The 26,310-nt window shown below is 35.1% G+C and overlaps 1 protein-coding gene across 7 annotated transcripts in view; it reads left to right on the top strand.

Annotated features, from left to right (window-relative positions):
• The window catches only part of ANKRD12 (ankyrin repeat domain 12), a 123,331-nt gene that overhangs the window by 84,220 nt on the left and 12,801 nt on the right, over positions 1–26,310 (top strand). For 6 of the 7 annotated variants that reach the window (XM_027575395.2, XM_027575389.2, XM_027575394.2 and 3 more), the window contains one exon: positions 17,900–22,602. In XM_027575395.2, coding sequence (XP_027431196.1) covers positions 17,900–22,602 — 4,703 coding nt within the window. Of the gene's footprint in view, positions 1–655; positions 736–17,899; positions 22,603–26,310 lie in introns of all 7 variants that reach the window. The other variant, XM_027575396.2, reaches the window with a different exon arrangement.

Raw genomic sequence — 26,310 nt, 5'->3', positions numbered from 1 at the left:
TAAAATATTTGTAAATCCAGGGGCGCCTGGGTGGCTCAGTTGTTAAGCATCTACCTTCGGCTCAGGTCATGATCCCAGAGTCCTGGGATCGAGCCCCACATTGGGCTTCCTGCTCAGCGGGGAGTCTGCTTCTCCCTCTCCCGCTCCACCCCCCGCTTGTGTTCCCTCTCTTGCTGTGTCTCTCTCTGTCAAATAAATAAATAAAATCTTTAAAAAAAATTAAAAAAAATATTTGTAAATCCATCTACCAGTTATATGCTGCAGGTCATTTGAACATCTTTGTGCTATATGAAATCAAGACCATAATAGCTGAAAGTACACTGGCTTTCATAAGAAAGTAAGAAAATAAGATTTGAAATTGAGAAATGTGATGTTATATGATATGTATATGATAACGTTAATTTTCCCATTTATTATGGCTACAAACTCTATAATTCTGGTCTTTTCAGAAAACAGTAGCTATAAAAAGCAGCTTTTATTATAAAACTTTCCATTAGAAAGAGGTGCTACAGCAAATTTTTCCCATGGAAGAGGGAAGTTATCTTATTTAAACTTAAATGTTTAGTTAGAGAGAAACACATCTTCTGGAACCTTTTTTGATTTTCACTGATTTTGACTGTTTCATGTGTTCATCAACTATGTATTGGTTTTTCAGAATATTTATTTTCCACATGATGAATGTGCCTGAATTATTGCTTGATCAAAGTCCCTCAAGGAATGATGCAAAAATCATCAGTAAGTATCATACAAAGATTTTGGAGTTGCTGAAAAAGACTGATAAAAATACCCAATTCATTGCTTAATTTACATGAGGTCCTTGTTAGACTTAACTTTATCAAACTTCATCTGATCTAAATTTAGAATGTATTACTATCTAATAATTAATTTAACTGCCCATAGCTGTTTGTATGTATAAGGCCTGATAGCATCATCACCCATCCAGTATATCACATCATCCATGTGACAGATACACTTTAAGTGTTACAAAGTTAGAGAATATAACCAAGACATTGAATTTCAGAAATTAATAAATTTGGAGGAAATAAAGGGTGTTAAATATGTAACATTTTAAATATGGTTTATTCCATTAGGCATTGTGCTTTATGACAGTGCTACTCAGGTCAGGGTAGCTGTTCCACAAACTGTTATTGGTCCTCAAGATAAGGAGCTTGTGCCAGAATGTAAATCAATGCATACCTTCCTTTTATAAAAAAGGAAAAAAGGCTGTGAGTAAATATCAGCTGAGCTAACCAGTGTGCTAGTGACATAATTGATTTCTATTTTTGGTGCAGGCTCCTTATTTCTTCACATATTAGTAATAAACAGTTTGCAGACTGGCCTCAGTTCAAGGACAACACTGAATAGCTGTCCTATGTCATACACATCAAACATTTATGATATTGTTGCAGGAATACAGTCCTGGTTAGTACAGCTTATTTGTATACCAATGTGCAGCACTTTTAAATTTGCATAATTCTTTAGTCTTTCCCCCCTCCCACCCTCCAACTTCTACCCTTTTCCCAGTCTTATTCCATATTATCTTCCTGCACAGAAATTCTGTCGAATAATGGTGTTTGCTACAAATATTTGCTTCTTGCTACCCTGCTGAGGACTCAGTCATAGTCAGAGAGCCATATCATGCTCATGAAACAACAATTATGGTGTAGAGAAATGGGTAATTCTGTGTCACACGGTGCCCTCCCCAGTACTTTGACATTCATTAATTGCCAAAGTAGAGATTCTGTTGTAAATTTGCAGACGTTGATTTTATTACTTAAAGTGGCCAGTGAACAAAGTTGAAAATGCCAGTCATTGTCAAAAAAGTTATTCACTTTTTTCTTTTACTTTGACCACCAGAAATCTGGCCTTGTTTATTAAGCAGCTGCTATAAACTTTGCTCACTTGCATACTTCAATTTAAGCAAGGAGATGCTCCATCATAATAAATAGATGAGCTACATTTTAGCATCTGCTGTAAAACAGATTAAGAAACTTTTAAAAAGACATTGATATACTGTTACCGCTGATGTTTACTGAGTACATTTCTGTGTCATAAAATACACAAAATGACCAGTATTTTGAAGCCTTATTTTCTTAATAGTAAAATAGTAAATTGTTAACTATTCTAAATATATTGTCATAATTTGTGAAATTCATTTCCTCAGTTTTATATTTCAGGAGCTATGAAAATATGACTGGTTGATACATGCATATATGGAATTATAACAGTTAATAAAGAGATTAAAAAACAATTATTTAAGTCAAAATATACCAGAAATTTTTATTAAATGGATTATGTGATGTTAACAGTTTAACCATAGGAAGAAGCATCACCTTAGGAAACCGTTTAACAAAGCAAACCTTTTAACCTTAGAAGTATGAAGGTATCTATAGGAAGAAATTACATAAGATGTTTTTAGATTGTTAAAATATGTATCAACATACTTGATCATTAGAAGTTTAGACTTGATAGAGCATTTTATAGGATAAAGGAGTTTGCATGTTAGTATACCTAAAATTAAGGATTCTTTTGTTTAAGATGTAAAGAATATTTTTATCTTCTTGCTTTCCAAATGGCATTTTTAAATCACTTCCAGTATAAATGTTAGGAAGTGGGTTAGGTCAAGTGTGGAAAACTATAACCCATTTATAATCCAAGAACCTTATTTTATTTAATTAGGACTGTCAGCACCCTCTTTGATTAAATCTTTTTCTGAAATTGTTGAGTGGCAGCAAGCACAGTGTTGGGTGTTCAGCACCCTTTATCTTTCACATATCCCTGTAGTACCAGTGCTTAAAAGAAATGAAAGACACTTAGGTAACCATAATATATGGAGGGCTGAGCATACAGCATGATAGGCAATGAGATATTTTTTGATATAATGGCCAACCAGAAGAAATTCCATAGTGTTTTGCATAGTGTTTTCGCATGCTCTGCTTTTTCTCCTCTGCTTTGTGACATATGGTACACTTTACACACACAGTTCTGATTTTAATTTTTCAAACATTCTCCTAAATATCACCAGCTGCTTCTTCCTGAATCCTAAACAAACAAAAAAACCCTCTACACTTCTCTTATTTGAAAATCAGTACTTTCAAATCAATACAGATTTTATCATATGTCTTATGTGGATTAATTATAGCAACCTAGTTCCAAAGCTTAAGAATTTTTAATTCTACACAGAATGTTTTTTAAAGAAAAATATATATGTCAAAGTTAAGTGGAGAAAAAGGAAACAAAATTAACTAAATTACCATTTACTATAGATACTCACTTTTTAGCAGTGTCTATAAAAATTACACAGTTCTATATTTTTTACTTGCTCATATATCAGAAAAATAAGTGGAGAATTGTGGTTGCAGCTGAGCTGTTTTTTGGATATCTGCAAATGAATACTTTTAATAAGTCTTGAAATTCTATGTTACATAAAATAATAGTCTGCTAAATATCCCTCTTTGAAGTTCATGTACATATAGTAAAGATATTTCAAGTGTATTTACCCAAAATCTGTAAAGTTATTTATCATAAATACCAAGCTAATAGGTTTTTGTTAATAATATGTTAGCTTGATGGTTTTCATTACAAACTGAATTTCTGCCAGTGTCTAGCAACTTAAAGTGAGTCTGTCACATAATTATGGTAGTTGAGATATTACTGAATATTTAAGACTAAAACTTTGTAAAGGGTACATTTGGGCAGACCCTTAAAGACCTTTGACTTTTAAAAATATTTATTATATATGCATACATTTGAATGAGTTCAGCCTTAGTTATATCATCCTGTCTGCAGAAAGATGTTTTATCTAGTCATGGTTAAAAGGACCTCCATGTAATACATATACATATATATATATGTGTGTGTATATATATACATATATATATATTATAGTACTATATATATCTTAACAGAATTAGCTGAGACTGGGTGATTTTGTCAGTTTCCTTTAGTGACATCAAAGTTTTTGTAGTGATACTAGTCTTACTTTTAGGAGAAAAATCTTGATTAATTTATACTTTATAGAATTAGTTTCTATGTTACTGACATTTTAGTAGAAAGGCAGTGTATAACTAATTACAATTAAGTGAGGGAGTATACAGAGTGTTGTGGTACTTGATTTTATTTCCTATGTAGATTTTGCTTTGAGACTTCATATTTTCAACTGTTGATTATATTCTCTTCCTTCCCCAGCTTGCCCCTAAAGTCTTGACTTTAATTCTCTTACCTACAACTATTACTATAGAAATACAGTGAGAATATGTCCTCATATGGCATACTTATTTCCAGATAGATGTATGACTTCTCTTCTATAAAGCAGAATTAAAATACCTAAACTTTGGGGCACCCAGCTGGCACAGTTAGAGCGTGCAACTCTTGATCTCAGGGTTGTAAGTTCAAGCCCCACGTTGGGTAGAGAGATGACTTAAAAATAAAATCTTTAAAATGCCTGTACTTTACTTAGGAAAATTGTGGCTTAGACGTTGAGATTTACAAGAGACTATATAAAATTACCTGATGTTTTATTTCCCGGTCTCCAAGCTACATTTCTCAATCAGTTTAGGGATATGAAAGCTGTAATGATTTGTTTCCTAAAATGCAGGTGTATTTTTTTTTAGTGTTACTTCTTTGGCTATATAATATAAATAACTTGTATAGTGAGTCCTTAAATATGTTAGTTGCAGTTAGTGAACTATTACAGAGCAAAGGAACAACCCAAAATATGTATGAGAGGCTTGCAGCAGTTGTGAAGTACTCCTCCATGAAGCCCCAGAGAATCTCTGAAACTTAGTTTTTTCAGGAAACAGTATCAGCAGAAGACTGAGATTAGAGTGAGCCACAGATCATTGCAAAGTCCTCTCAGGGGAGGAGAGGCCTATTGTAGAGATTCACCACAAAACTGCTGAAGAAATGAGTTTTCCCCTTTATCAATACAAAAAGAAATACAGAGATTTAAGGAAAGTCAAGTGAATGAAAGACAAAAGGGCCAAGATGAACAAACAGAACAGTTGATCTTGGAAAATATAAATAATGTAGAAAGCAGAAGGATAAATTCTTCTTGGAGAGCCTTGGTGGGCAATAACAACAAAAGGCTGCTGTGAAAAAGTAGACCTGGAAAGTCCTTGGAACCCAAAATATTTATCATTACTGAAAATAAATATTCTATACAGGACTAAAGAACAGACTGGACATTGCTGAAGATCTTGAGATCAAAGAGAAGAGCAATGTATAAAACATTTTTAAAGAGACATTGGAAATATGAGAAAAATGATAACAAAAACAAAACACATGCCCAGGATAATATAGTATTCATCTTACAAAAAGAGCAAATGCTAAGAAAATAGGTTTTTTATTTAAAGAAAGATTTACGTTTGTGGAATAGAAAGGAAGAAAGGAGAAAAAAAAAAACCTCCACATCTCGATACATCTCAACTTCAAGGATAAAGGTTTTTTTTTTAAATCCTATAAGCTCCCAGAATCACAGGGAAACATGTTACCTACAAAGGAAAGAGATTGGCATCAGATTTCTCATCCTTAAATGTTTTAGAAGACAGGTGGAGCTATAGTTACAGCATTCTGTGAAATACTCTTTTTGAACCTAGAGTTCCATTCCCACCCACTCATCACTCAAGTGTAAAGGCTAAAGAAAACCTCCTTGGACATGCTTTCTATTCTTTTTCTGAAAAAATCACCCATTCACATATATTTCTCTTCAGTGACACAAAATGCAAGTCTAAAAGGAAGATACAAAGACTAACTCGGGATTTTGGTGAAAAATTCCAGAGTGACAGCAATGAGCAATTAGCATATTTTTGAACATAATGTCAGCTTTATGAGGAATGTTAACAAGAAAAGAGTAGATAACAATACACATGTTGTGTGAACTAGATTCTGAGAGTTCACTGTGTCTGGTATTATTGATATGAAGGCATATTGTCTGAGCTGATGAACAAGAAAAAAGGTGAAAACTCCAGGGAAAATAAAACATAGGAACAATTCATGGCCTAATTATAAAGCAAGCTAAAATGTGACATGATTTTGGGCTGCTCATGGAGCACATGCATGCTTTCTGAAATGGCAGTAAGAGGTGTCTATTGGTCAGGCAATTTAGACGAGTCAAGAGAACAGATCTGAAGTTCAGAAATTCTGTTCCCTTTATTATTTCTAAGTTAATTAAATCCAAATAAAATCAAATGTAGTACTTTAGTTATGAAGAACGGTTCTCTTGGATGGTGGGATTATTTTATGGGTAGCTTTTTTTCTTTACCCATCTCTGTATGTCTCAGTTTTCTGTCATGAACTGTTTTACTTTTGTAATAAAAGAATAGTAAATGCTCCTTGAAAATAAAGGAAATGAAAACAATCTTTATAATAAATAAAGATTACCAAAGAGTTATAGCTTAGGACTTTTAATGCACTAGTCCATCACTGAATAAAAATGACATATAAAGGGTGCCTGGGTGGCTCAGTTGGTTAAGCGGCTGCCTTTGGCTCAGGTCATGATCCTGGAGTCCCCGGATCGAGTCCCGCATCAGGCTCCCTGCTCAGCAGTGAGTCTGCTTCTCCCTCGGACCCTCCCCCCTCTCATGCTCTCTCTCTGTATCTCATTCTCTCTCTCAAATAAATAAATAAAATCTTTTAAAAAAGAAGACATATAAGCAAACAACATTCCAAATATAAATTTTGTTTTTTTAAGTAATCTTCCTTGTGTTAAAAGAATACGTAGTTCTGTTTGAGTACATTACACACACACACGTACAGCTTTCAACATTGTAGATATTTTGGTAATGGAAATCAAGTCATAAAGCATTTTTTTCTATTCTTTTTGAAATGGCTGTTTAATAATAAAGCTCAGATTTTAGTATTCCATACTATCTAGATTTGATCCCTGGATCTCTAATTGTGGGCAAGTTAGTTAACCTGTATATGCTAAGTTCCATATCTGTAAAACAGAGATTACAGTACAAACCTCATGGAGGTGTGATAAAGGTTAAATGAGTTAATATATGAACGCATTAGAATATCAACTGGCACAGAATACACTTGATAAATACTAGTTTTAAAAATAGTGAAAATACCGGGCGCCTGGGTGGCTCAGTCATTAAGCGTCTGCCTCCTGGGATCAGGTCCCACATCGGGCTCCCTGCTCAGCGGAAAGCCTGCTTCTCCCTCTCCCACTCCCCCTGCTTGTGTTCCTGCTCTCACTGTTTCTCTCTGTCAAATAAATAAATAAAATCTTTAAAAAAATAAATAAAAATAGTGAAAATATGAAATAAGGTTATCACATTAGACATCCAATTATTTAAAATGATATATTGAGAACCATACTTATATAATATTGTAGCTTTGTAATCTTTAAAAAATGTCATTTGTATTTACCATTATAAAGATGGAAAATCGATTAGTTCACAGGTTTGTAGTCATTTGAGGTAGTCACAACATAGCTGGTTTTCCTTTATTTTTTTATTTCTAGCTTTATTGAGATATAATAGACATATAAGTTGTAAATGTACAGTGTATAGTGTAATGATTTCGTATATGTGTATACTGCAGAATTACCACAGTAAGTTTAGAGGACACGGCCTCATAGCTACAATTTCATCTGTGTGGTGAGAACTTTTAAAATCTACTTTTAGCAAATATACAATACACTGTTGTTAACTGTAGTCATCATGCTGTACATTATATCAGAACTTACTCATAACTGGAAAATTGTACCCTTTAACTACCTTCACCCATCTTCCCCATCCCCTGACTTTTTTTCCTTTATAAATTGTATTAATAGTCAATGAGTGAGGTGTTTTTAATCTTTTATTTCATGTATTTATGGAATATAGAAATCAAAATACTGTATATCTAAGATGTGAATATCTCAAAATCACAGAAAGAATAGAGAGATAGCGAGTTCATATTTGAAATTCAACTGTAACCTCAGGTGGGTATGTTTAACACCATTATTTGTTACTTTCTTAGTTCAAATATTTTACATGTTAGGTTAACAGTAAGTCTCATTTAATATAATCCTTTATTGTAGAGCCTAGGTTTTTGTGGCATTTATTTTCTTGATATACTCCATCATGAAATAAACATAAAGAAGTAGAAGGTTTTCATATGAATGCTTATGGATTATGGCATGGTTTTACTGGGTGTATAGTTCATCTTGACTATATTTAAAGTTTTTATGTACTCAGAAGTAACAGCATGATGGTTGTGAGTACCAATATTAGAGTCAGAGAAATGGGTTTGAAGACCTAGCTCTGCCACTTATTAACTTATATGGTCATGGACAAATGAATTATTAACATTATTACATAGTAGTACCCTAGACATATAAGATGGGTACAAAAATGAATGAGGTAATTTATAGACTTGCATAAATATGGTATTTTAAGCTTTCCCCATGGATTATTTTCAGCAAAAAGTTCTCATCTACTTATTAAGTTGTAGGAGAAACACTTATTTTTAAATCATTCTATAATGGCATTAAATTGCAATTAGCAAATGAAATAATTCTGTAATTGTGTCTCCCCTTCTCTGTTTCCGTTCCCATTTCCCATCCCTTCTTTGAGGAATACTAAAAAATCTTTTACGTAAGTAGTTGTCTTTTTATGACTAGTATTTTTATGTTTAAAAATATAAATTCCACCAGACACTAATATAAGAAAATTGTTTCTTGGTTCACTCTATTTCTCTTTCCCCTCACTGCCTCCACCTGCCCCTCCTCCTTACCCCAGGAAAAGTCTTTGTCTACATATGTCCATTTTTTACTTGAAAGACTGGTGGTTTCCATTGCCCTCATTCTGAAGGACCACATACCTCCACTGTAACCCTGTAGTAAGTGAAATAAGTACCTAGAGTCAGCTTGAATCTTTTTGTCTTCAATTTTCTGATACTAAATTAAATACAAAAGGTTATGGGATTCAATTTTGGCTTTTTAAGTTAACGTGTGCTTTATTTAATTTGGCGTGTTAAGTGTACTTTTTATTTAAGTGCTTTTAATTTAACGATATATTTTTCTCTTTTTATCTAAGCAATAAGTTAATATTTATCACATGCATGGTATGTACCAGGATATACTAGGCATGTTATGTAAATTCATCTAATACAATAGCCCTGTGAGTTAATCCCTAATATTAGATTACTGACTGTTAAGTGACAGAGCAAAGATTCAAACCTAGGGCTAATGACAGAACCAATGTCCTTTTCCATTGTACCATGCTGATTGTCACTGGGTGTGAAAAGTTCTGAGTCTGATGATGCTGCTATCAGCATAAAACAACAATATGAGTTTAGTGTAGATTTATTTGACTTAGTGATAACTGTTCACAGCGTGCCGTGATGAAACTCTGTTCATTATGATTGAATGTGGCAGCTTCTGTTATCCAAAAAGGGTTCTGAAAATGAAATAAAATAGCTGGTGGTTTTGTTTTTTGCCATAGAGTCTACCATTCATTATTTTAAAATCTTCAGTGAAAATTTACATTCTCATATATATAACATTCTTGAAAATGTACTTACATGTTACCTGACTCTGTACTCAGAAAATTAAGAAAATTATTTTAAAAAAAACAAACCTCTGGGCACCTGGGTGGCTCAGTCAGTTAAGCGTCTGCCCTTAGACTCAGGTCATGATCCCAGCCAGGGTCCTGGGATGGAGTCCCACATCAGGCTCCCTGCTCAGCAGGGAGTCTCCTTCTCCCTCTACCCTTTCTCCCTGCTCATGATCTCTCTCTCTCTCACGCTCATGCTCGCTCTCTCTCAAATAAATATGTTTTGGTTTTCTATTTTATTCTGTATATTGCATAATTATTCATTTTTTAAAATATTTTAAAAATTTTTAAAATATTTTAAATTACAGTGTAATTGTAAACAAATTAATGATTTTACCTTTATTATCAAATTTTTCAAATATATGCAGAAGTAGAAAGAACAATATTATGAAGCAGTATGTATTGATGACCCAGTTTTGCTAATTACCACCTTCTGGCTAATTTGTTTTGCCTCTCTCCATTCTTTCATACTCCCATCATTTTGAAGTCATTTCAGTGGAAAATGTTTCAGTATTTATCTATAAAAGAAGGAAATTTTTTTACTTTAAACATAATCACAATACCATTATCATACCTGAACTGACTAAATGTTATTACTATTAAATATCCAGTTATTGTTCCAAGTTCTGATTGCCTCATAAAATCAAAAGGTTTTTTCTTTAACTTTTTCAAAGTCAGAGTCCAAATAAAGTCCATATATTGCAAATTGGGTTCTATGTCCCAAGTATCTTTTAATCTGTAGATATCTCCCTTGCATTCTTACGTTCTTGCAATTTTTAGTTGAAATACCCTGATCATGTACTGGTAAATTTTCCCAAAGTCTGGATTTTGCTCATTGCATCTCCGTGATTTCATTTAAGGAAAATTATTTTTCCAAGTGTTATCTTGCCTGAATTTCAAATTTTCTTAGTTAACCTATAGTGAGTTTAATGGTAAACTGGCTTTAACATTGAGAAGGAAAAGTCATTTGCAGTTATTACAAAGAAATTTTGCTGGAGGTTGAGCAGATTATTTTAATGGTTCTGATCAGTTTTCTTAATTTTTGTCAAGACTGAGGTAAACATTGGGCTTCTTTTGAAATTGATTTCTAGCAGTATTGGCATAAACTCTTCATATAAATTATTAAAATATTTTACATGCTGATTTTTCCCATAATTTTAAAACCTTATTTTCATAACTACTTTTCAGAATATCAACACACTGGGGGCGCCTGGGTGGCTCAGTTGTTAAGCGTCTGCCTTCGGCTCAGGTCATGATCTCAGGGTCCTGGGATCGAGCCCCACATCGGGCTCCCTGCTCAGCGGGAAGCCTGCTTCTCCCTCTCCTTCTCCCTCTCCTTCTCCCGCTGCTTCTGTTCCCTCTCTCTCTGTCCAGTAAATAAATAAAATCTTAAAAAAAAAAAAGAATATCAACACAGTGTACATATATCTAGTATTTCATATGAGTTCTCTAATTTTCCTGTGTTTCAGAATTGAAGTCTTCATTGAGCTTCTGAAGGAGGCTAAAGATTTGCTACTTTTTTTATTATTATTATGTTATGTTAATCACCATACATTACATCATTAGTTTTTGATGTAGTGTTCCATGATTCATTGTTTGCATATAACACCCATTGCTCCATTCAGAACATGTCCTCTAAGATTTGCTATTTTTACTACATCTATCAGTTTCTCTCTTAATTGTGTTATTACCAGTATCAGCAGTTTTTCTGATAAATACAAACAAAATACATATGTATTCAAATAGCTGTATAAACACTATATAAAAATGGTGCCATTGCTTAAAAATAAATTTCTGGCTGACTAAAAAAGTTCAGCAGCTGATATATAAGAGCATGAGGTCAATATAGGAAGATAGGCATGTTAGTGCATAATGTGTGAAAGTGCAAGCTATATGAAAATTCAAGGTGGCTTAAAGCAAATCAAGTAACAGCTGTGCTCCACATGACAGGTGATATGGGAACTAATGGCATGTGGAGGAAATGTTCGCCACCTTTTCAAATTCCTGAGTTTAAAGGGGACATCAGCAATGAATTACCCAGATGGTATCAGCGGCAACATCATTTGCCGCCTGGATGCTATACAAACTTGTAGAGTGGTTAAATTTGCATTTCTTGTTTATATCCCTTTCTACAGTCCTCTTGTTCTACCCTATGTACCCCCACTTGATTTCTTGATTTTTTTTTTTAAAGTTTTTATTTATTTGACAGAGAGACACAGCAAGAGAGGGAACACAAGCAGGGGGAGTGGGAGAAGGAGAAGCAGGCCTCCTGCTGAGCAGGGAGCCCGATGCAGGGCTCGATCCTAGGACCCTGGGATCATGACCTGAGCTGAAGGCAGACGCTTAACGACTGAGCCACCCAGGCACCCCTGATTTCTTGATTTCTTAATATGGTTCTAAAACGCCCTACTTGCATATTTATTCTGCATTTGTTAAGCACCTACTATATGTTTTAATGAAAGTCCCCAAGTGTAAGTCATGGACTTATGTTTAAAGTATCTGTTGAATAATGTGGGAAACAAGCAGAAAATTACAGCTACCTCACTGAAGGTTCCCTTCCCACAAAGGAGTGTCAAATTCCATAAAAGGCCATTTTTTTTCTCAGTAAGCATACTACCAACCCTACCATGCTCCATCCCACAAATATAAAATACAAGTTTTCATTCTCTGGATGCTATAAATTTAGGGAGGCACTATTAAAAATAAAGTAATGTATTATTGTAGGTTTATAGGAAGCTGAATCTTGTGCGTGCATGTATTTAAGCACATACACATCTAGAATAGGTGGAATGCATTGAGGATATAGTGGAACAGATAGCCTTCCCTTTGCCTTTTTGGGAAACAGACAGTCTTCAACCTCCCATATCCAAGGTGATGAGAATAACAGATTAAAAAAAAAATGCACACCTTTTGGAAGTGATGTTCCCAAAGGATAAATAAGTTAAGTGTAGCTCCTTCCAAACCATTCCAAATAAACATGTAATCTCCATAAATACCAATGCAAACATAGCCTCAAGACAAGAGAATAACAGATTAAAAAAAAAATGCACACCTTTTGGAAGTGATGTTCCCAAAGGATAAATAAGTTAAGTGTAGCTCCTTCCAAACCATTCCAAATAAACATGTAATCTCCATAAATACCAATGCAAACATAGCCTCAAGACAAGTCCCCTACCCTCCTCATAACAGGTGACTACCCCAAGCCCTTCCTATATATAAATTCTTGAAGTGCTCCTCCCCCTAACCTCTAATCTAAAATATCTTCTAGTTAAGTAGTTGGGAAATGCTAAAGAGCAGCTGATCATAATCCACATAAATATGCATGTAAACTTGGGGAAGAGTGAGTAGTATACTAGTATGGCTAATGCGAATAGCAAGAAGAAATGAGAGGTGGGAGACAATGTAGAAAATACTGTGAAGTCGGACTAGAGCATCCTGGGATAAATTTCCTAAGGGTGAGGTAACTTTGGACCAAGATGCTTAACTGGCTCAGACTCTGTTTACATGTCTCTTAAATAGGAATAATAATTGCTGTTATGAATAAATAATAGTAGGAGAGTGTTTTAGATTTTCAAAAGTCTCATGCCATCATCTCTGTAGTTTTTATTTTATCCTAGAGTAGGGAGCCCTCAGATGAAGAGAGACATAATATGTTCTATAATGCTGGCCACATTGTGGTTAAAGTGATAACTGATTTAGGCAAGAAATGATGAGAACCTGAGCTGGGACAGTGGTAGTGGAAATAGAAGATGGATTTAAGAGATAGTCCAGAGATTGAAACTTTGAACAGTTAATTTTGGAAGTTGAGGAATTGAGAATGTTAAAAATGGCTCAGAAGTTTTCAGCTGGAGTAAGTGGGTTGCTTGGTATGCTACAGAAGTGGGAGATAGTGGCTTTAAGCAGCAAGAGGAAAAAGCTGCAGAAGAGAAAGTAAGGAGTTGAATGTCCTCAATTTTGAGTTAGGATGGTTGGAATGAGTCCCAGAATGTCCAAGTTAGGCGTCTGAAGCTCTGAGGAAAAGTAGAGACCTGGACTTCGCTATAAGTTCAAGTTTTAGGGTCATGGTGTATTTAGTTTTGTATCATCATCCATCCACTCCCAGAATATATGTGACATTAGAATAATTATACGTTTCTTAAAACTTAATATAATTCAAACCATTTTAAAAGCCCAGCCTCTAGTGAATTTCTTATTAGGCTTGTGAGATGTAATTGATTTGTCAAATGCACACTGGTGATTTTGGAGAGATTTTGAAAGAGGGATTTACTTTATATATTACCATCTCTCTGCATTGGTCACATGTGCTCTGTTTGACTGCTGCCCGTTTTTGGATACCATACAAGAAAAGATGGAAATGTATGGGTAGCCTCAGTAGGGAAAAAAGTCAAGCCTAAGGATAATAGTGACCTCAAGTAACATTTAACTATTCTGTAAGTGTCACTAGTGTTTGTTGCAAATATCTAAAAGTGCCTTGAGAAGTACAAGAGCAAATTTCAAATACATTTAAATGTTTTAAACCAATTAAGTTTTCTTTTATTATTTAGCGTTTTTTTTATGGAGAAGAAAAATGCTTTAAGAAAAAGTTTAATGCTTGAATGATTGCTTAACCTTTGTATTTCTCATTTTCCTTCCTAGTTTCCCAAATAAAATTGTTTGAGCTGATAAACAGAGCGAAGGTCATGATCCCGGGGTCCTGAGATTGAGCTCCCATGTCCTCCTGCTCTCTGCTCATCAGGGAGTCTGTTTCTCCCTCTCCCACTGCCCCTCCTCTCCTTGGTGTTGCCCCCCCCCCCAATAGAGAGCGAGCGAACGTGTATGAGTGGGAGAAAGGGAGGGAGAGAATCTTAAGCAGGCTTCATGCTCAGCACAGAGCCCCAATGCAGGGCTTGATCTCACAACCCTGAGATCATGACCTAAGCCAAAATCAAGAGTCAGACACTTAACTAGCTGAACCACCCAACCTCCCCAAACATTAACATTTTTTAAAGGAAATTTCTGTCAGAAATAATTTGATATATGTTTTAAATACAAATTCAAATTTACTGATTAGATAATTGAAGACTAAAAGATTGGGACAAAATGGAGAAAAACTATAATAGCCATGCCATTTGACTATAAGAATTTGAGGATTTAGAGTGTCTAGGTGATTTTCTCACTATAAGCGATCATCTCCTAAGAAAGGCAAAAAAATCTTAATGAGAACAGCACAGGATTATTGCCACCATCTGCTGAGAACCACCCTGCAGTGGAGCAAGCCCACTGGGCACATGCAACTCAGTGACCAGAGCCAGGTTACAGTCCTGCACTGGAGTAATGCCACACTCCCACCATGGACATTAATTAGTGTCAAGCTAACTTTCTCACTTTAAAACTTACATTTTTATTTTCCCTTTTAAAAATGTAGTCTTTGAAAAAGAACCATAGGAAAAAAAGTATGTCTGGGTTGGAAAGCACTTTTAATTACCTTCAGTTGATGAATCAGGAACACAAATGACAAATCTTATATCTCTCATCGTACACATATGTGTAATTCCCTTAAAGAATTTGCACTAAATCTTGAATGTGTATATTCAAGGTAAGCACTATGATATAATAAGCAAAACATACATGAGATTATATGTGTGGTATAATTTAAATAATGTATTAATATGCATAGACAAAAAGACCAGGAGAAAATAGGCTGAAGAAATTATTAAGTGACATTTACACAGGAGGAAATACAAATACATGGCAAAATGAGCCAGACCAATAATCAAAAAAATAGTGATGCTATTTCATACCTATTAGTGAACTTTATATATAATATATATACAGTTGGCTCCACACCCAGCAAGGAGCCCAACACGAGGCTTAAACTCAACCCTGAGATCAAGACCTGAGCTGAGATCGAGAGCTGGACACTTAAGTGACTAAGCCACCCAGGCACCCCCCTATTAGTGAACTTTAAAAAAAAAAAATTTTTTTCCTAATGATAAAAATAATATATCTGTTATGCTAGGAATTTGGAAAATAGAGAAAAGTTTGAAAAAGAAAATAAAAGTCACCCGTAATTACTCCAGAAAAAGTTTAGCACAGATACTCTTTTTGATGAATTTCTCATTTCTTTTTTCATACACAAATTGACATATTGCTGTTTTCAAGTAACATGTACAAAAAATTTTTCTACATTAGATATCTATATCTTCAAATAATTGGAAACAACCTGAATGTTTAAATGACTTAAATGAGTACAGATTAACTCAATGTAATATGCAGCCTTTAAAAATAGTAATGAAGATTTAATTTCAGGAGAAAATGTGATCTGTTAAATGGAAAAAAGCCTTATGTAAAATGGTATACGTGCTGTAATTGGATCTGCTTGTTTAGGTCACTGTTATTTCCATGCCCTGAAATCCCTGTACGTCTTTCTTGCCTTAGCTTTAGTGCCACTTCTTTGAGAATCCTGCTTTCCTTCTCTAGTTCTCCCAAGCAGACTGCTTCCCACGTACACCCTTTCGACCTAGTATCTATTGCCTTATTAGCTATTATCAGGTTGTATAACTGTTAAAGAGGCAGGACTGTCTTTTTATCTTATCACCACCTGGCACCTAACACTGTGTGCCTGGTGGGACAGAATAAATACTTATTGAAGTCTGATTCTTAGTGTAGAACTGAGGTTTTGTGGGATATACAAAGGAAAAAAATCATTCCTAATTTCCAATAAAAGTAATCATCTAAGGGGAGACAATATATATAGAATAATTATATGTAAATCATAAAGAATTAAGTCCTTGAAAACTACACATAAAGATAAGTTCTCAAGAGCAAATTATAAATAAAAAATTAACAATAGAAAATAACACCTCTTGTATAAGTAACATATTCTTGTAGTCACTTAATCAGGGACCAAAATAAACACTGCTTCCAAAATAGATGTTCCTTTTTGCAACATAAAGTTCTGTAGTTTGATACTATATATTGCAATATTGATAGCTGGGAATGGGGAGTATTTGCAACATCTGTACAAGCAGTTATAATTCCAGAAATGTTCTTTTTTATACCGTGTGTCAGTATAACCATATCACTCATTAGAATATTCCTCTTCTCCAAAAATAAGATTGTGATCTCTCCAGAGCTCCTATACAGTGCCCAGTACCTTATAGACACCCTAAAATGCTGCTGGAATTTGAATTTTTATGTGAGAAGAATATTTGGAGTCTAGATCAGTTTAGAGGAAGCTTACTATATTAAATTTACAATTTTAATAAACAATTTTAATAAATACTTAACAAATTTATCATTTTTATAGTGAGTATGCTGTTTCCTCCTTGGTCAGAGGCCTCAGTTTTCTTTACCTTTAGTTAGAAGCCTGAGTTTCTTTTCAGATTGAGTCCCAATGTATACAACATACATTTCAACTAAAAAAAGATGCCCACCCCCACCTAGGAAGAAGAAAAAAACCTTTTTCTTAAAAATGATATAAGGGGTGCCTGGCTGGCTCAGTCAGTGGAGCATGTGACTCTTGGGGTTGTGAGTTCGAGCCTCATGTTGGGTATAGAGATTACTTAAAAATAAAATCTTAAAAAAAGATGATATAATGAAATAGAATCTGGCAATGTTTTGGCTACATTTATACAGCTTGAATGCAATTAAATTTCCATGTACTTAAAAGTAATTTTTGATGCACTTAAAATGTAGAAATTGAGCCCATTACTTCCCCCCATTGTACTAGAGTGTATATTAGTGTCAGGTCTAATATCTGTTACAATCTTGATTATGTAATTGGGAGATACATGACTTTAATTTTTTTAAGCAGATAGTCATGTGTCTTGTATAGGCAAAACCATTCACCTTTATTTAAGTTACTATATGAGACTCACTTGATCCCTCATGATTTTATTCATAAAAATTCTGAAATCTATAAGACAGTAGGTGATATATACTTAATTAGTCCCTTTAAGTTAGTGGGTCTTCATCCTTTTTGCATCAGAGAATCTTCAGTATTCTTCAGGAAAAAAAAAATGTACATATATGTAAAATTTTACATAACCAGTGTTTCCCCTGAATTCAGTCCTCTGGATTTTCTGCTTTATACTATACATTTTTATATCATGTATCTTGATATATGAATTCTGAATTCATTATACTGTGTGCTTTTAGAAGTGTCAAGGGATCTTATTATGAAGCAGATTCTTTATAAATGTTTCCCAAAATACTGTAGCAGAGTTCTTACATATTTTATTGTATTATTCACATATAATTCTGAAATTTTTTCTGAATTGAAATAGTTACTTTATATGCTATATTTTTCTCTCAGCCTTATTTTTCTGGCAGTTGTCTCTTGACCAACAACAGATTTTCTCTTCTTATTCTAGATTCTGAAGAGGCTCGGTCTGTAAATCCTTCCAGTGTTGATGAAAATATTGACTCTGAGACAGAGAAAGACTCTCTCATCTGTGAAAGTAAACAGATAATTCCCAGTAAAGCACCTCTTCCATCTGCTCTTGATGAATATGAGTTCAAAGATGATGATGATGAAGAAATAAATAAAATGATTGATGACAGACATATTCTTAGGAAAGAGCTACGAAAAGAGAATGAAGCTGAAGTAGAAAAGAATAGTTTATTTACAAAACAGGAGAAAGCTTTCTATCCCAAATCATTTAAAAGTAAAAAACAAAAGCCATCTAGAGTTTTGTATTCAAGTTCTGAAAGTTCAGATGAAGAAATTCTTCAGAATAAAAAGGTTTCTGGTCCATGTTCTGTCCCTGAAACATCAAATTCTGATACACAAACCAAAAAGGAATATGGAGTTTCAAATGAACACAAACAGAAAGGCAAAGTTAAAAGAAAATTAAAGAACCAGAACAAAAATAAAGAGAACCAAGAGCTGAAGCAAGAAAAAGAGGGGAAAGAAAATACCAGAGTAACAAACTTGACAGTTAATACTGCACTAGATTGCTCAGAAAAGACCAGAGAGGAGGGGAATTTTAGAAAATCTTTTAGCCCAAAAGATGATACTTCGTTACATTTATTTCATATCTCCACAGGTAAATCTCCTAAACATTCTTGTGGACTAAGTGAAAAGCAGTCAACACCACTAAAACAAGAACATACTAAAACATGTTTATCACCGGGAAGTTCTGAAATGTCATTACAGCCTGATCTTGTTCGGTATGATAATACAGAATCGGAATTCTTGCCAGAAAGTTCAAGTGTAAAATCTTGTAAGCATAAGGAAAAAAATAAACATCAGAAAGATTTCCACTTAGAATTTGGTGAAAAGTCAAATGCCAAAGTAAAGGATGAAGATCATAGTCCAACATTTGAAAATTCAGATTGCACACTGAAAAAAATGGATAAAGAGGGTAAAACATTAAAAAAGCATAAATTGAAACATAAAGAGAGGGAAAAAGAAAAGCATAAAAAAGAAATTGAAGGTGAAAAGGAAAAATACAAAAATAGAGATAGTGCTAAAGAGCTGCAGCGGAGTGTAGAATTTGACAGAGAATTTTGGAAAGAGAATTTTTTTAAAAGTGATGAGACTGAAGATCTGTTTTTAAATATGGAACATGAGTCCCTAACAGAAAAAAAATCAAAATTGGAAAAAAACATAAAAGATGATAAATCAACCAAGGAAAAGCATGTTTCAAAAGAGAGGAATTTCAAAGAAGAACGAGAGAGGATTAAAAAGGAAAGTGAGAAATCTTTCAGGGAAGAAAAAAAAGATTTAAAAGAAGAAAGAGAGAACATACCCATAGATAAAGAAACAGAATGCAGTTCTTTAGGAACAAATGCCAGTGAAGAATCTATAGGGTTACACTCAATGGAAAAGGAAACAGAGATGGAAAAACAAGAAAAGCATATAAAAGAAAATAAGGAAAAATCTGAGAGGCGGTTTCAAACTAAAGAAAAGGATGTTGAGAAGACTGAAAGAAAAAATTCTGAAAAAGAGAGGAAGATCAAACATGAGCATAAGTCAGAGAAAGACAAGTTAGATCTTACTGACTGTGTTGACAGAATAAAAGAAAAAGACAAGCTGTATTCACACCACACCGAGAGGTGCCATAAAGAAGGCGAGAAGATAAAAAATATGAACACCATGAAAAAAACTGATGACAGAGAGAAAAGTAGAGAAAAGATGGAGAGAAAACATGACAAGCCTGAAAAAGAGAGGCATCTAGCAGAAAGCAAAGAAAAGCATTTGATAGAAAAAAAACCCAAACAAGCAGACAATAGTGACTCTACTAAATCAGAAAAAAGCAAAAGTAAAGAAAAAGACAGGGAGGTAGATAAAAAGGAAAAATCTAGAGATAAAGAAGGCATAAATATAACTAATTCCAAACACTTCCAGGAAGAGAAGAAGTCAAGTATAGCAGACAGTAGTAAAGCACAACATGAGAAAACTTTATCCCTTAAAGAAAAAACAAAAGATGAACCTTTGAAAACCCCGGATGGGAAAGAGAAAGATAAAAAAGATAAAGATATAGACAGATACAAAGAACGAGACAAGCATAAGGATAAAATTCAACTAAATAGTTTACTCAAACTAAAAGCTGAAGCAGATAAGCCTAAACTTAAGTCCTCACCAGCATCAAAAGATACTCGACCTAAAGAAAAGAGGTTAGTGAATGATGATTTAATGCAGACAAGTTTTGAACGAATGCTAAGCCTTAAAGACCTAGAAATAGAGCAGTGGCACAAAAAACATAAAGAAAAAATTAAGCAAAAAGAAAAGGAGCGGTTGAGAAATCGTAATTGTTTAGAACTTAAAGTAAAAGATAAAGAAAAAATAAAGCATGCACTAGCTGAGTCCAAAAATAAAGAACTTACTAGGTCAAAGAGTTCAGAGTTGACTGATGCTTATACCAAGGAGAAACAGTCTAAAGATGCTGTAAGTAACAGATCACAATCTGTTGACACCAAAAATGTAACAAATTTAGGGAAGTCATCTTTTGTTTCAGATAATAGTTTAAACAGATCTCCTAGATCAGAAAGTGAAAAGCCAGGTCTCAGCTCCAGATCTGTATCCATGATCTCAGTTGCTAGCTCAGAAGATTCCTGCCATACTACAGTGACGACCCCCAGGCCTCCAGTTGAGTATGACTCTGACTTTATGTTAGAGGGTTCAGATTCCCAAATGTCCTTTTCCCAGTCACCTTTTTTGCCAGTTGCCAAATCTCCTGCCCTTCATGAAAGGGAATTAGATAGCTTGGCTGAACTTCCAGAGCGGATTAAACCACCATATACAAGCAGACTTCCAACATCCCATCTCCGATCATCTTCTGTAGAAGATGTTAAACTAGTTATAAATGAGGGGAGACCAACTGTAGAAGTTCGAAGATGTAGCATGCCATCTGTCATTTGTGAACATACAAAACAATTCCAAACAATATCAGAAGAAAGCAGTCAAGGTGGCTTAGCTGTGCCAAGAGATGTTTGTCCTTCTCCCAAATCTGAGGTGTCCTTAAATGTGTCTGAAAGAGAACTTTCAAATATGTCTAACATACATTCCAGTTTTGCAGCCTCTCCAACTAGATCTGTAAGCAGCAAATATATTTCAGCTGATATAAATGTTATCAAGAGTACTGCTCCAGTGGGCACTTTAATGGACAGTCCTGTGCATTTAGAACCATCTAATCAAGTTGGTGTGATCCAAAATAAATCATGGGAGATACCTTTTGACAGACTGGAGTCATTAAGCACCAGTGATTTGATCTGCCCAAATTCTAGTACACCCGATCAAGATTCTTCTCTTCAGGGTTTTTGTAATTCTGAAAACAAAATACTGAAAGAACAGAACACTGATTTTTTCCAGACTGAACTGCCAGGAAACTCTTGTGCTCAGGACCCGGTGTCCTTTCTGCCTTCACAACAACCTTGCTCTTTCCACAGCCAATCACTTTCAGATGCCGAATCTCTTTCTAAACATATGTCTATGTCATATGTTGCCAATCAAGAGCCGGGTATTTTACAACAGAAAAATGCAGTTCAAATTATCAATTCTGTTTTAGATCCTGATAATGAATCTACGAAAGAGATGGAGAATACTTTTGTCCTAACAGATGTTCAAAAGGCAGATGCCTTTGTCCCAGTGTACTCTGAAAGCACTGTTGAAGAAGCATCACCAAATTTTGAAAAGGTTAATACTTTACCTGTATTACCACCAGAAAAAGACTTTAGTGGAAGTGATGCTTCTTCCCAGCTAAATGCACATTACACATTTAGCAAACTAATGTATAAGTCTTCCAATGGCCATGAGGTTGAAAATAGCACATCTGATATTCAGGTTATTTCACATGAAAAAGAAAACAAACTGGAGAGTTTGGTCTTAACTCATTTGAATGATAAATGTGAGTCTGATTTATGTGAAATGAGTACAGGCATGCCAAAAGGAAACCTAAATGAACAAGGTAATCCAAAACATTGCCCTGAAGGTGAAAAGTGTTTGCTTTCCATTGATGATGAAGAATCACAACAAAGCACTTTATCAAGTGTGGAAAACCATTTGCAACAATCAGCTCAACCAGAGATGCATAAATATGGTCAAGTAGGTAAAGTAGAATTAGAAGAAAATGCTGAAGATGATAAAACTGAAAACCAAATCCCTCAGAGGATGACTAGAAACAAAGCAACTACAGTGACAAATCAAAGCAAACAGATTCTTGCTAGCTGTACACTATTATCAGAAAAAGACAGTGAATCATCATCTCCTAGAGGAAGAATAAGATTGACTGAAGAAGATGATCCTCAGATTCACCACCCACGGAAAAGGAAAGTGTCACGTGTACCTCAGCCTGTGCAAGTGAGTCCCTCTTTACTACAAGCAAAAGAGAAAACTCAGCAGTCTCTGGCGGCTGTTGTAGATTCTCTGAAACTAGATGAGATTCAGCCATACAGTTCAGAGAGAGCAAATCCATATTTCGAATACTTGCACATACGGAAAAAAATTGAAGAAAAGCGCAAATTGTTATGTAGTGTTATTCCTCAAGCACCCCAGTATTATGATGAATATGTGACATTTAATGGATCATACCTCCTGGATGGAAACCCCTTAAGCAAGATTTGCATTCCCACAGTGAGTAACATCACTTGATATTCATCTGCAATACTGTCCAGTAGAAGTATAATGCGAGTCACTTAATGTAGTTTTAATTTTTCTAGTAGCCACATTTTAAAAAGTAAAAAGAAACAGGTAAAATTAATTTTAACATTTTATTTAACCCAGTATATTCAAAATCCTATTTCAAAATACATCCGTGTAGAGAAATTATTTATGAGTGAGACATGTTTTTTATATATATATATATATATTTTGTACTAAGTATTGGAAATCTGTTGTACATAATAGTACATCTCAGTTCAAACTAAGTGTGGCTAACATTTTCAGTAAGTGTTCAATAGCCATGTGTGGCTAGTGGCTACCTTATCAGTCAGCACTGTTCTACAGTATTTTCTTTTTCCTTACCTGTTTTTCCTTTGATCCCAAAAGAGGTATGCTTTTATTACTTTGAAAGGTAACTCATTTACATGTGCTTCTGAAACGGTCTTCTCTGGAACTTTCCTCTGTTGAGCCACTTCTTGCTGGTATATTTTTAATTTTCTCTCTCTATTGGCCTTTATCCACCCACTATTGGTGGGTGGATACCTATTGACAGACTGGAGTCATTAAGTCAAACATACCTCTTGACAGACTGGAGTCATTAAGTACCAGTGATTTGGTTCTCCTTCATCCTGGGGAGAAAAAAGTTACCCCGTGACTGTGCCATTTGTCAAGATCTCCCTCTGTCTTTCCTTTACCACTGCACTCTTGAAGAGTAGCCTATACCTGATGTTTTCTCTGTTCATCCCTTAAACCATATGCACCGGCACAGATCACCAGTGAGCTTGTAATGCCAGATTTGTTGGCCTCTTTTTCTTTCTACTTGATCTTCGTCACGTTCGACATTGTAACTGTCTTGTTCATAAAATTTGCCCCTCGTTGGTTTCATGATGGTACTCTCTTCTGGTTCCCTTGCCTCAATGACTTATCTTTTTCTCTCTCTTTTAATGACTCCTCTACCCACCCTTTAAGCATCAGAGTTCTCTAGGAATCAGTTCTTCAGTCAACTTTTTGTCATTGTGGTCTTGGCTATTCCTGTGGTTTCAGTACTCTTCCATATGCCAGTTTAGTCCCCCAGAATTCTTACCTAGCCATGTCATCTCTGTTGACCACCACAATCAGCTGTAGGTGCCTCCTGGGTAGCAGCATCTAAATGATCTGCGGATACTGGTCATAGGTTTAGTTCCCTAGGAAATGAACCCTGAGATTGTGTGCAAGAAGCTTATTGGTGGGTGCTGTCAGGAACAATACCTGTAACCGTGTGAAGGAACCACAGTTCAGAGCAAGAAGTCAAACTGAAATGTAGTTGCAGCACTCATTTCATCTGAACCCACAGGAGCTCTGGATTGGGGTGGCCCTTCTGACAGGTAGCCTGCCTCCAGGGAGGGAACATGACCTTGGGCATACCAACTGTCTTTCCTTCCAGTGTTCCCATTGCCAGTTCCTTGAGAGGAACTTCATTGAGAGCTTTCAGCCTCCAACACTCCTAGGAGCTGGGGGTTGAGTGCCTCATTCGTGAAGGAGGAGTCTAACCATGCGCCAAGTATCCACTCCAGCCTCAGACTCCCAAAGACCAAAAGAAATGATTTATCTCTCACTCTCTCAGAAACAAATCTTTATTATTATTAGTGATGACGCCAGTAACCATTCTACCTTAGAACTCTCTCCATTAACTGTACCTTCTACCACCACCCTGTTTTAGGGCCCTCATCATCATCTCTCACTTAGAACATTGCAGCAACTTTGTCACTTCTTTTTTTCTACTCTTTCTGCAGAAGCATTCTCTTTTGTTGTGAAATGTATATCCTTTTTAAAACAGTAAAGCGGCACCTGGCTGGCTGGTTCAAGTCAGAAGAGCATGCGACTCTTGATCTCAGGGTCGTGAGTTCGAGCTCCACGTTGGTTTAGAGATCGCTTAAATAATGAAACTTAAAAAAAAAAAAAAAAAACTATTTCCCTACTTAAATATCTTAGCTGTGATTAGCTGGCTTCCCATTACCTACAGCTTAAAATCTACATCTAATTTTACCATAACCATTCATTTTATAATTTGACCCCAATCTGCTCTATCCCTCCAGCTTTATTTTCTCACGACTTCCAAACTCACCCAATAATTCAGCCATACTTAACTCACTTCTCAACAGAAATCTCTTGTTCACTACTTTTGGTACTTACTGCTGTTCCTTCTACCTAAAATACTGTTCTTGCCAGGCGTCGTTTTCTGTCCTCTTCCATGCCTTTGTTCCAGCTGTGTTGTCACCTCTGTGCAAAATCTTGTCAAAGCAGAATTGTTTGTGTCTTCCTCATGCCTTCACTATATCACAGTTAACTGCTCACATGTCTGCTCATAATCTGATTAAGGGCTAGGACACTATTTATCTCTTGTAGAATGAGTCCCAGATTTATCTCCAGCTGTGAATACACTACTGATTTCCATAACTGTGTTTCTAGCTGCTTCTGAACATCACCTGAGTGTCCCACAATATCTATATAATAATCAGGTACCAATACCAGGATAAAATAATTATCCAATGCCAAACCCGTTTATCCTATCTCAAAAGTGCTCTTTTTGCCCTCTGATTTAGTTACTGTCATTATCTGCTCTCTAATTTCCCAGGCTAGGAACCCAAAATTCAACCTCCATCTCTTCCCCTCTGCCTTCCCATCATATCAGTCACTAAGTCATGTTCATTCATCTCACTTCCTTTCCCCTCTCTCTCTTACCACTGCTGTGTACGGACCACATTAGCTCCATAGACTATTCATTCACATATGTGAATATTGCATAATCAGATATTCAAAGTATTGTATAAACAAATAATTCATAACCATGTGCTAAGCATTGTGCTAACTGGATATCAGAAACCAGCAAAACAGGCATTCTTCTGAACAGCTGCCATAGGTTCTATTCTAAACTCTTTTGTCACACTAGCCTTCTTACTGTCTAGGTGCCTAATACATAAGTCAGATCTGATTCTGTGACTACCTGGCTAAACATCTTTAGAGACTCCCAGTTTTCTATAGAAAAAGTCCCCATCATTGTCTACAGGTCCTCCCACACTTCTCTAAGGCTTGGCTATAGTTACTACCCTATTAACTGTATATGATGCTTCCCCGGGCTATTCTATACTGTTTCACATCATGCCTTTGTACATGTTCTTTTTTCAAAGCCTAGTTCAGAGAAGATCAAAAAGTTAGAGGAAAGATGGTTTTTTAGTCCCACATCCACAGAATATATCTGATGCTAGAGCCTTTAAATCTTAAAAGACAGGGATTTTGCTATTTATTACTCTACTACTAATAAGCAGTAATAGATTTAAAAGAATAGAGTTGTAAATAAGTAAATTTGTTGTCCAAATTCTTTCAGCAAAATAATTTGTTAATAACTTAAAGAATATAAAGCCAATAGTTTTCTTGTTCCTTTGTTTCCCCTTTTAAAGGGTAAGAAGTTTTAACTGAAGTATGTTGTATTATAGGCTTGAAAAATGTAGGTAAAACTGTGAAGAACCCATTTAAGTTAAACTTTGTACAAGCTATTTCACTAAAAACAATTCTAATGAACCATATAAGGTTGCCTTTTTAGCGCTACCTATTGAAAGATGCATATATAGTATGACACACATATTTGTATATATGTTGTGTGGGCTTGTGTGTGCTTGTGTTTATTACCTTTTCTTATTCCTT

Source organism: Zalophus californianus, chromosome 14, assembly GCF_009762305.2.
Source record: "Zalophus californianus isolate mZalCal1 chromosome 14, mZalCal1.pri.v2, whole genome shotgun sequence".
In the NCBI taxonomy this organism is placed as follows: domain Eukaryota; kingdom Metazoa; phylum Chordata; class Mammalia; order Carnivora; family Otariidae; genus Zalophus; species Zalophus californianus.
Note: the sequence above shows the minus strand (reverse complement) of the source record. Positions and strands in the feature narration are given on the sequence as shown.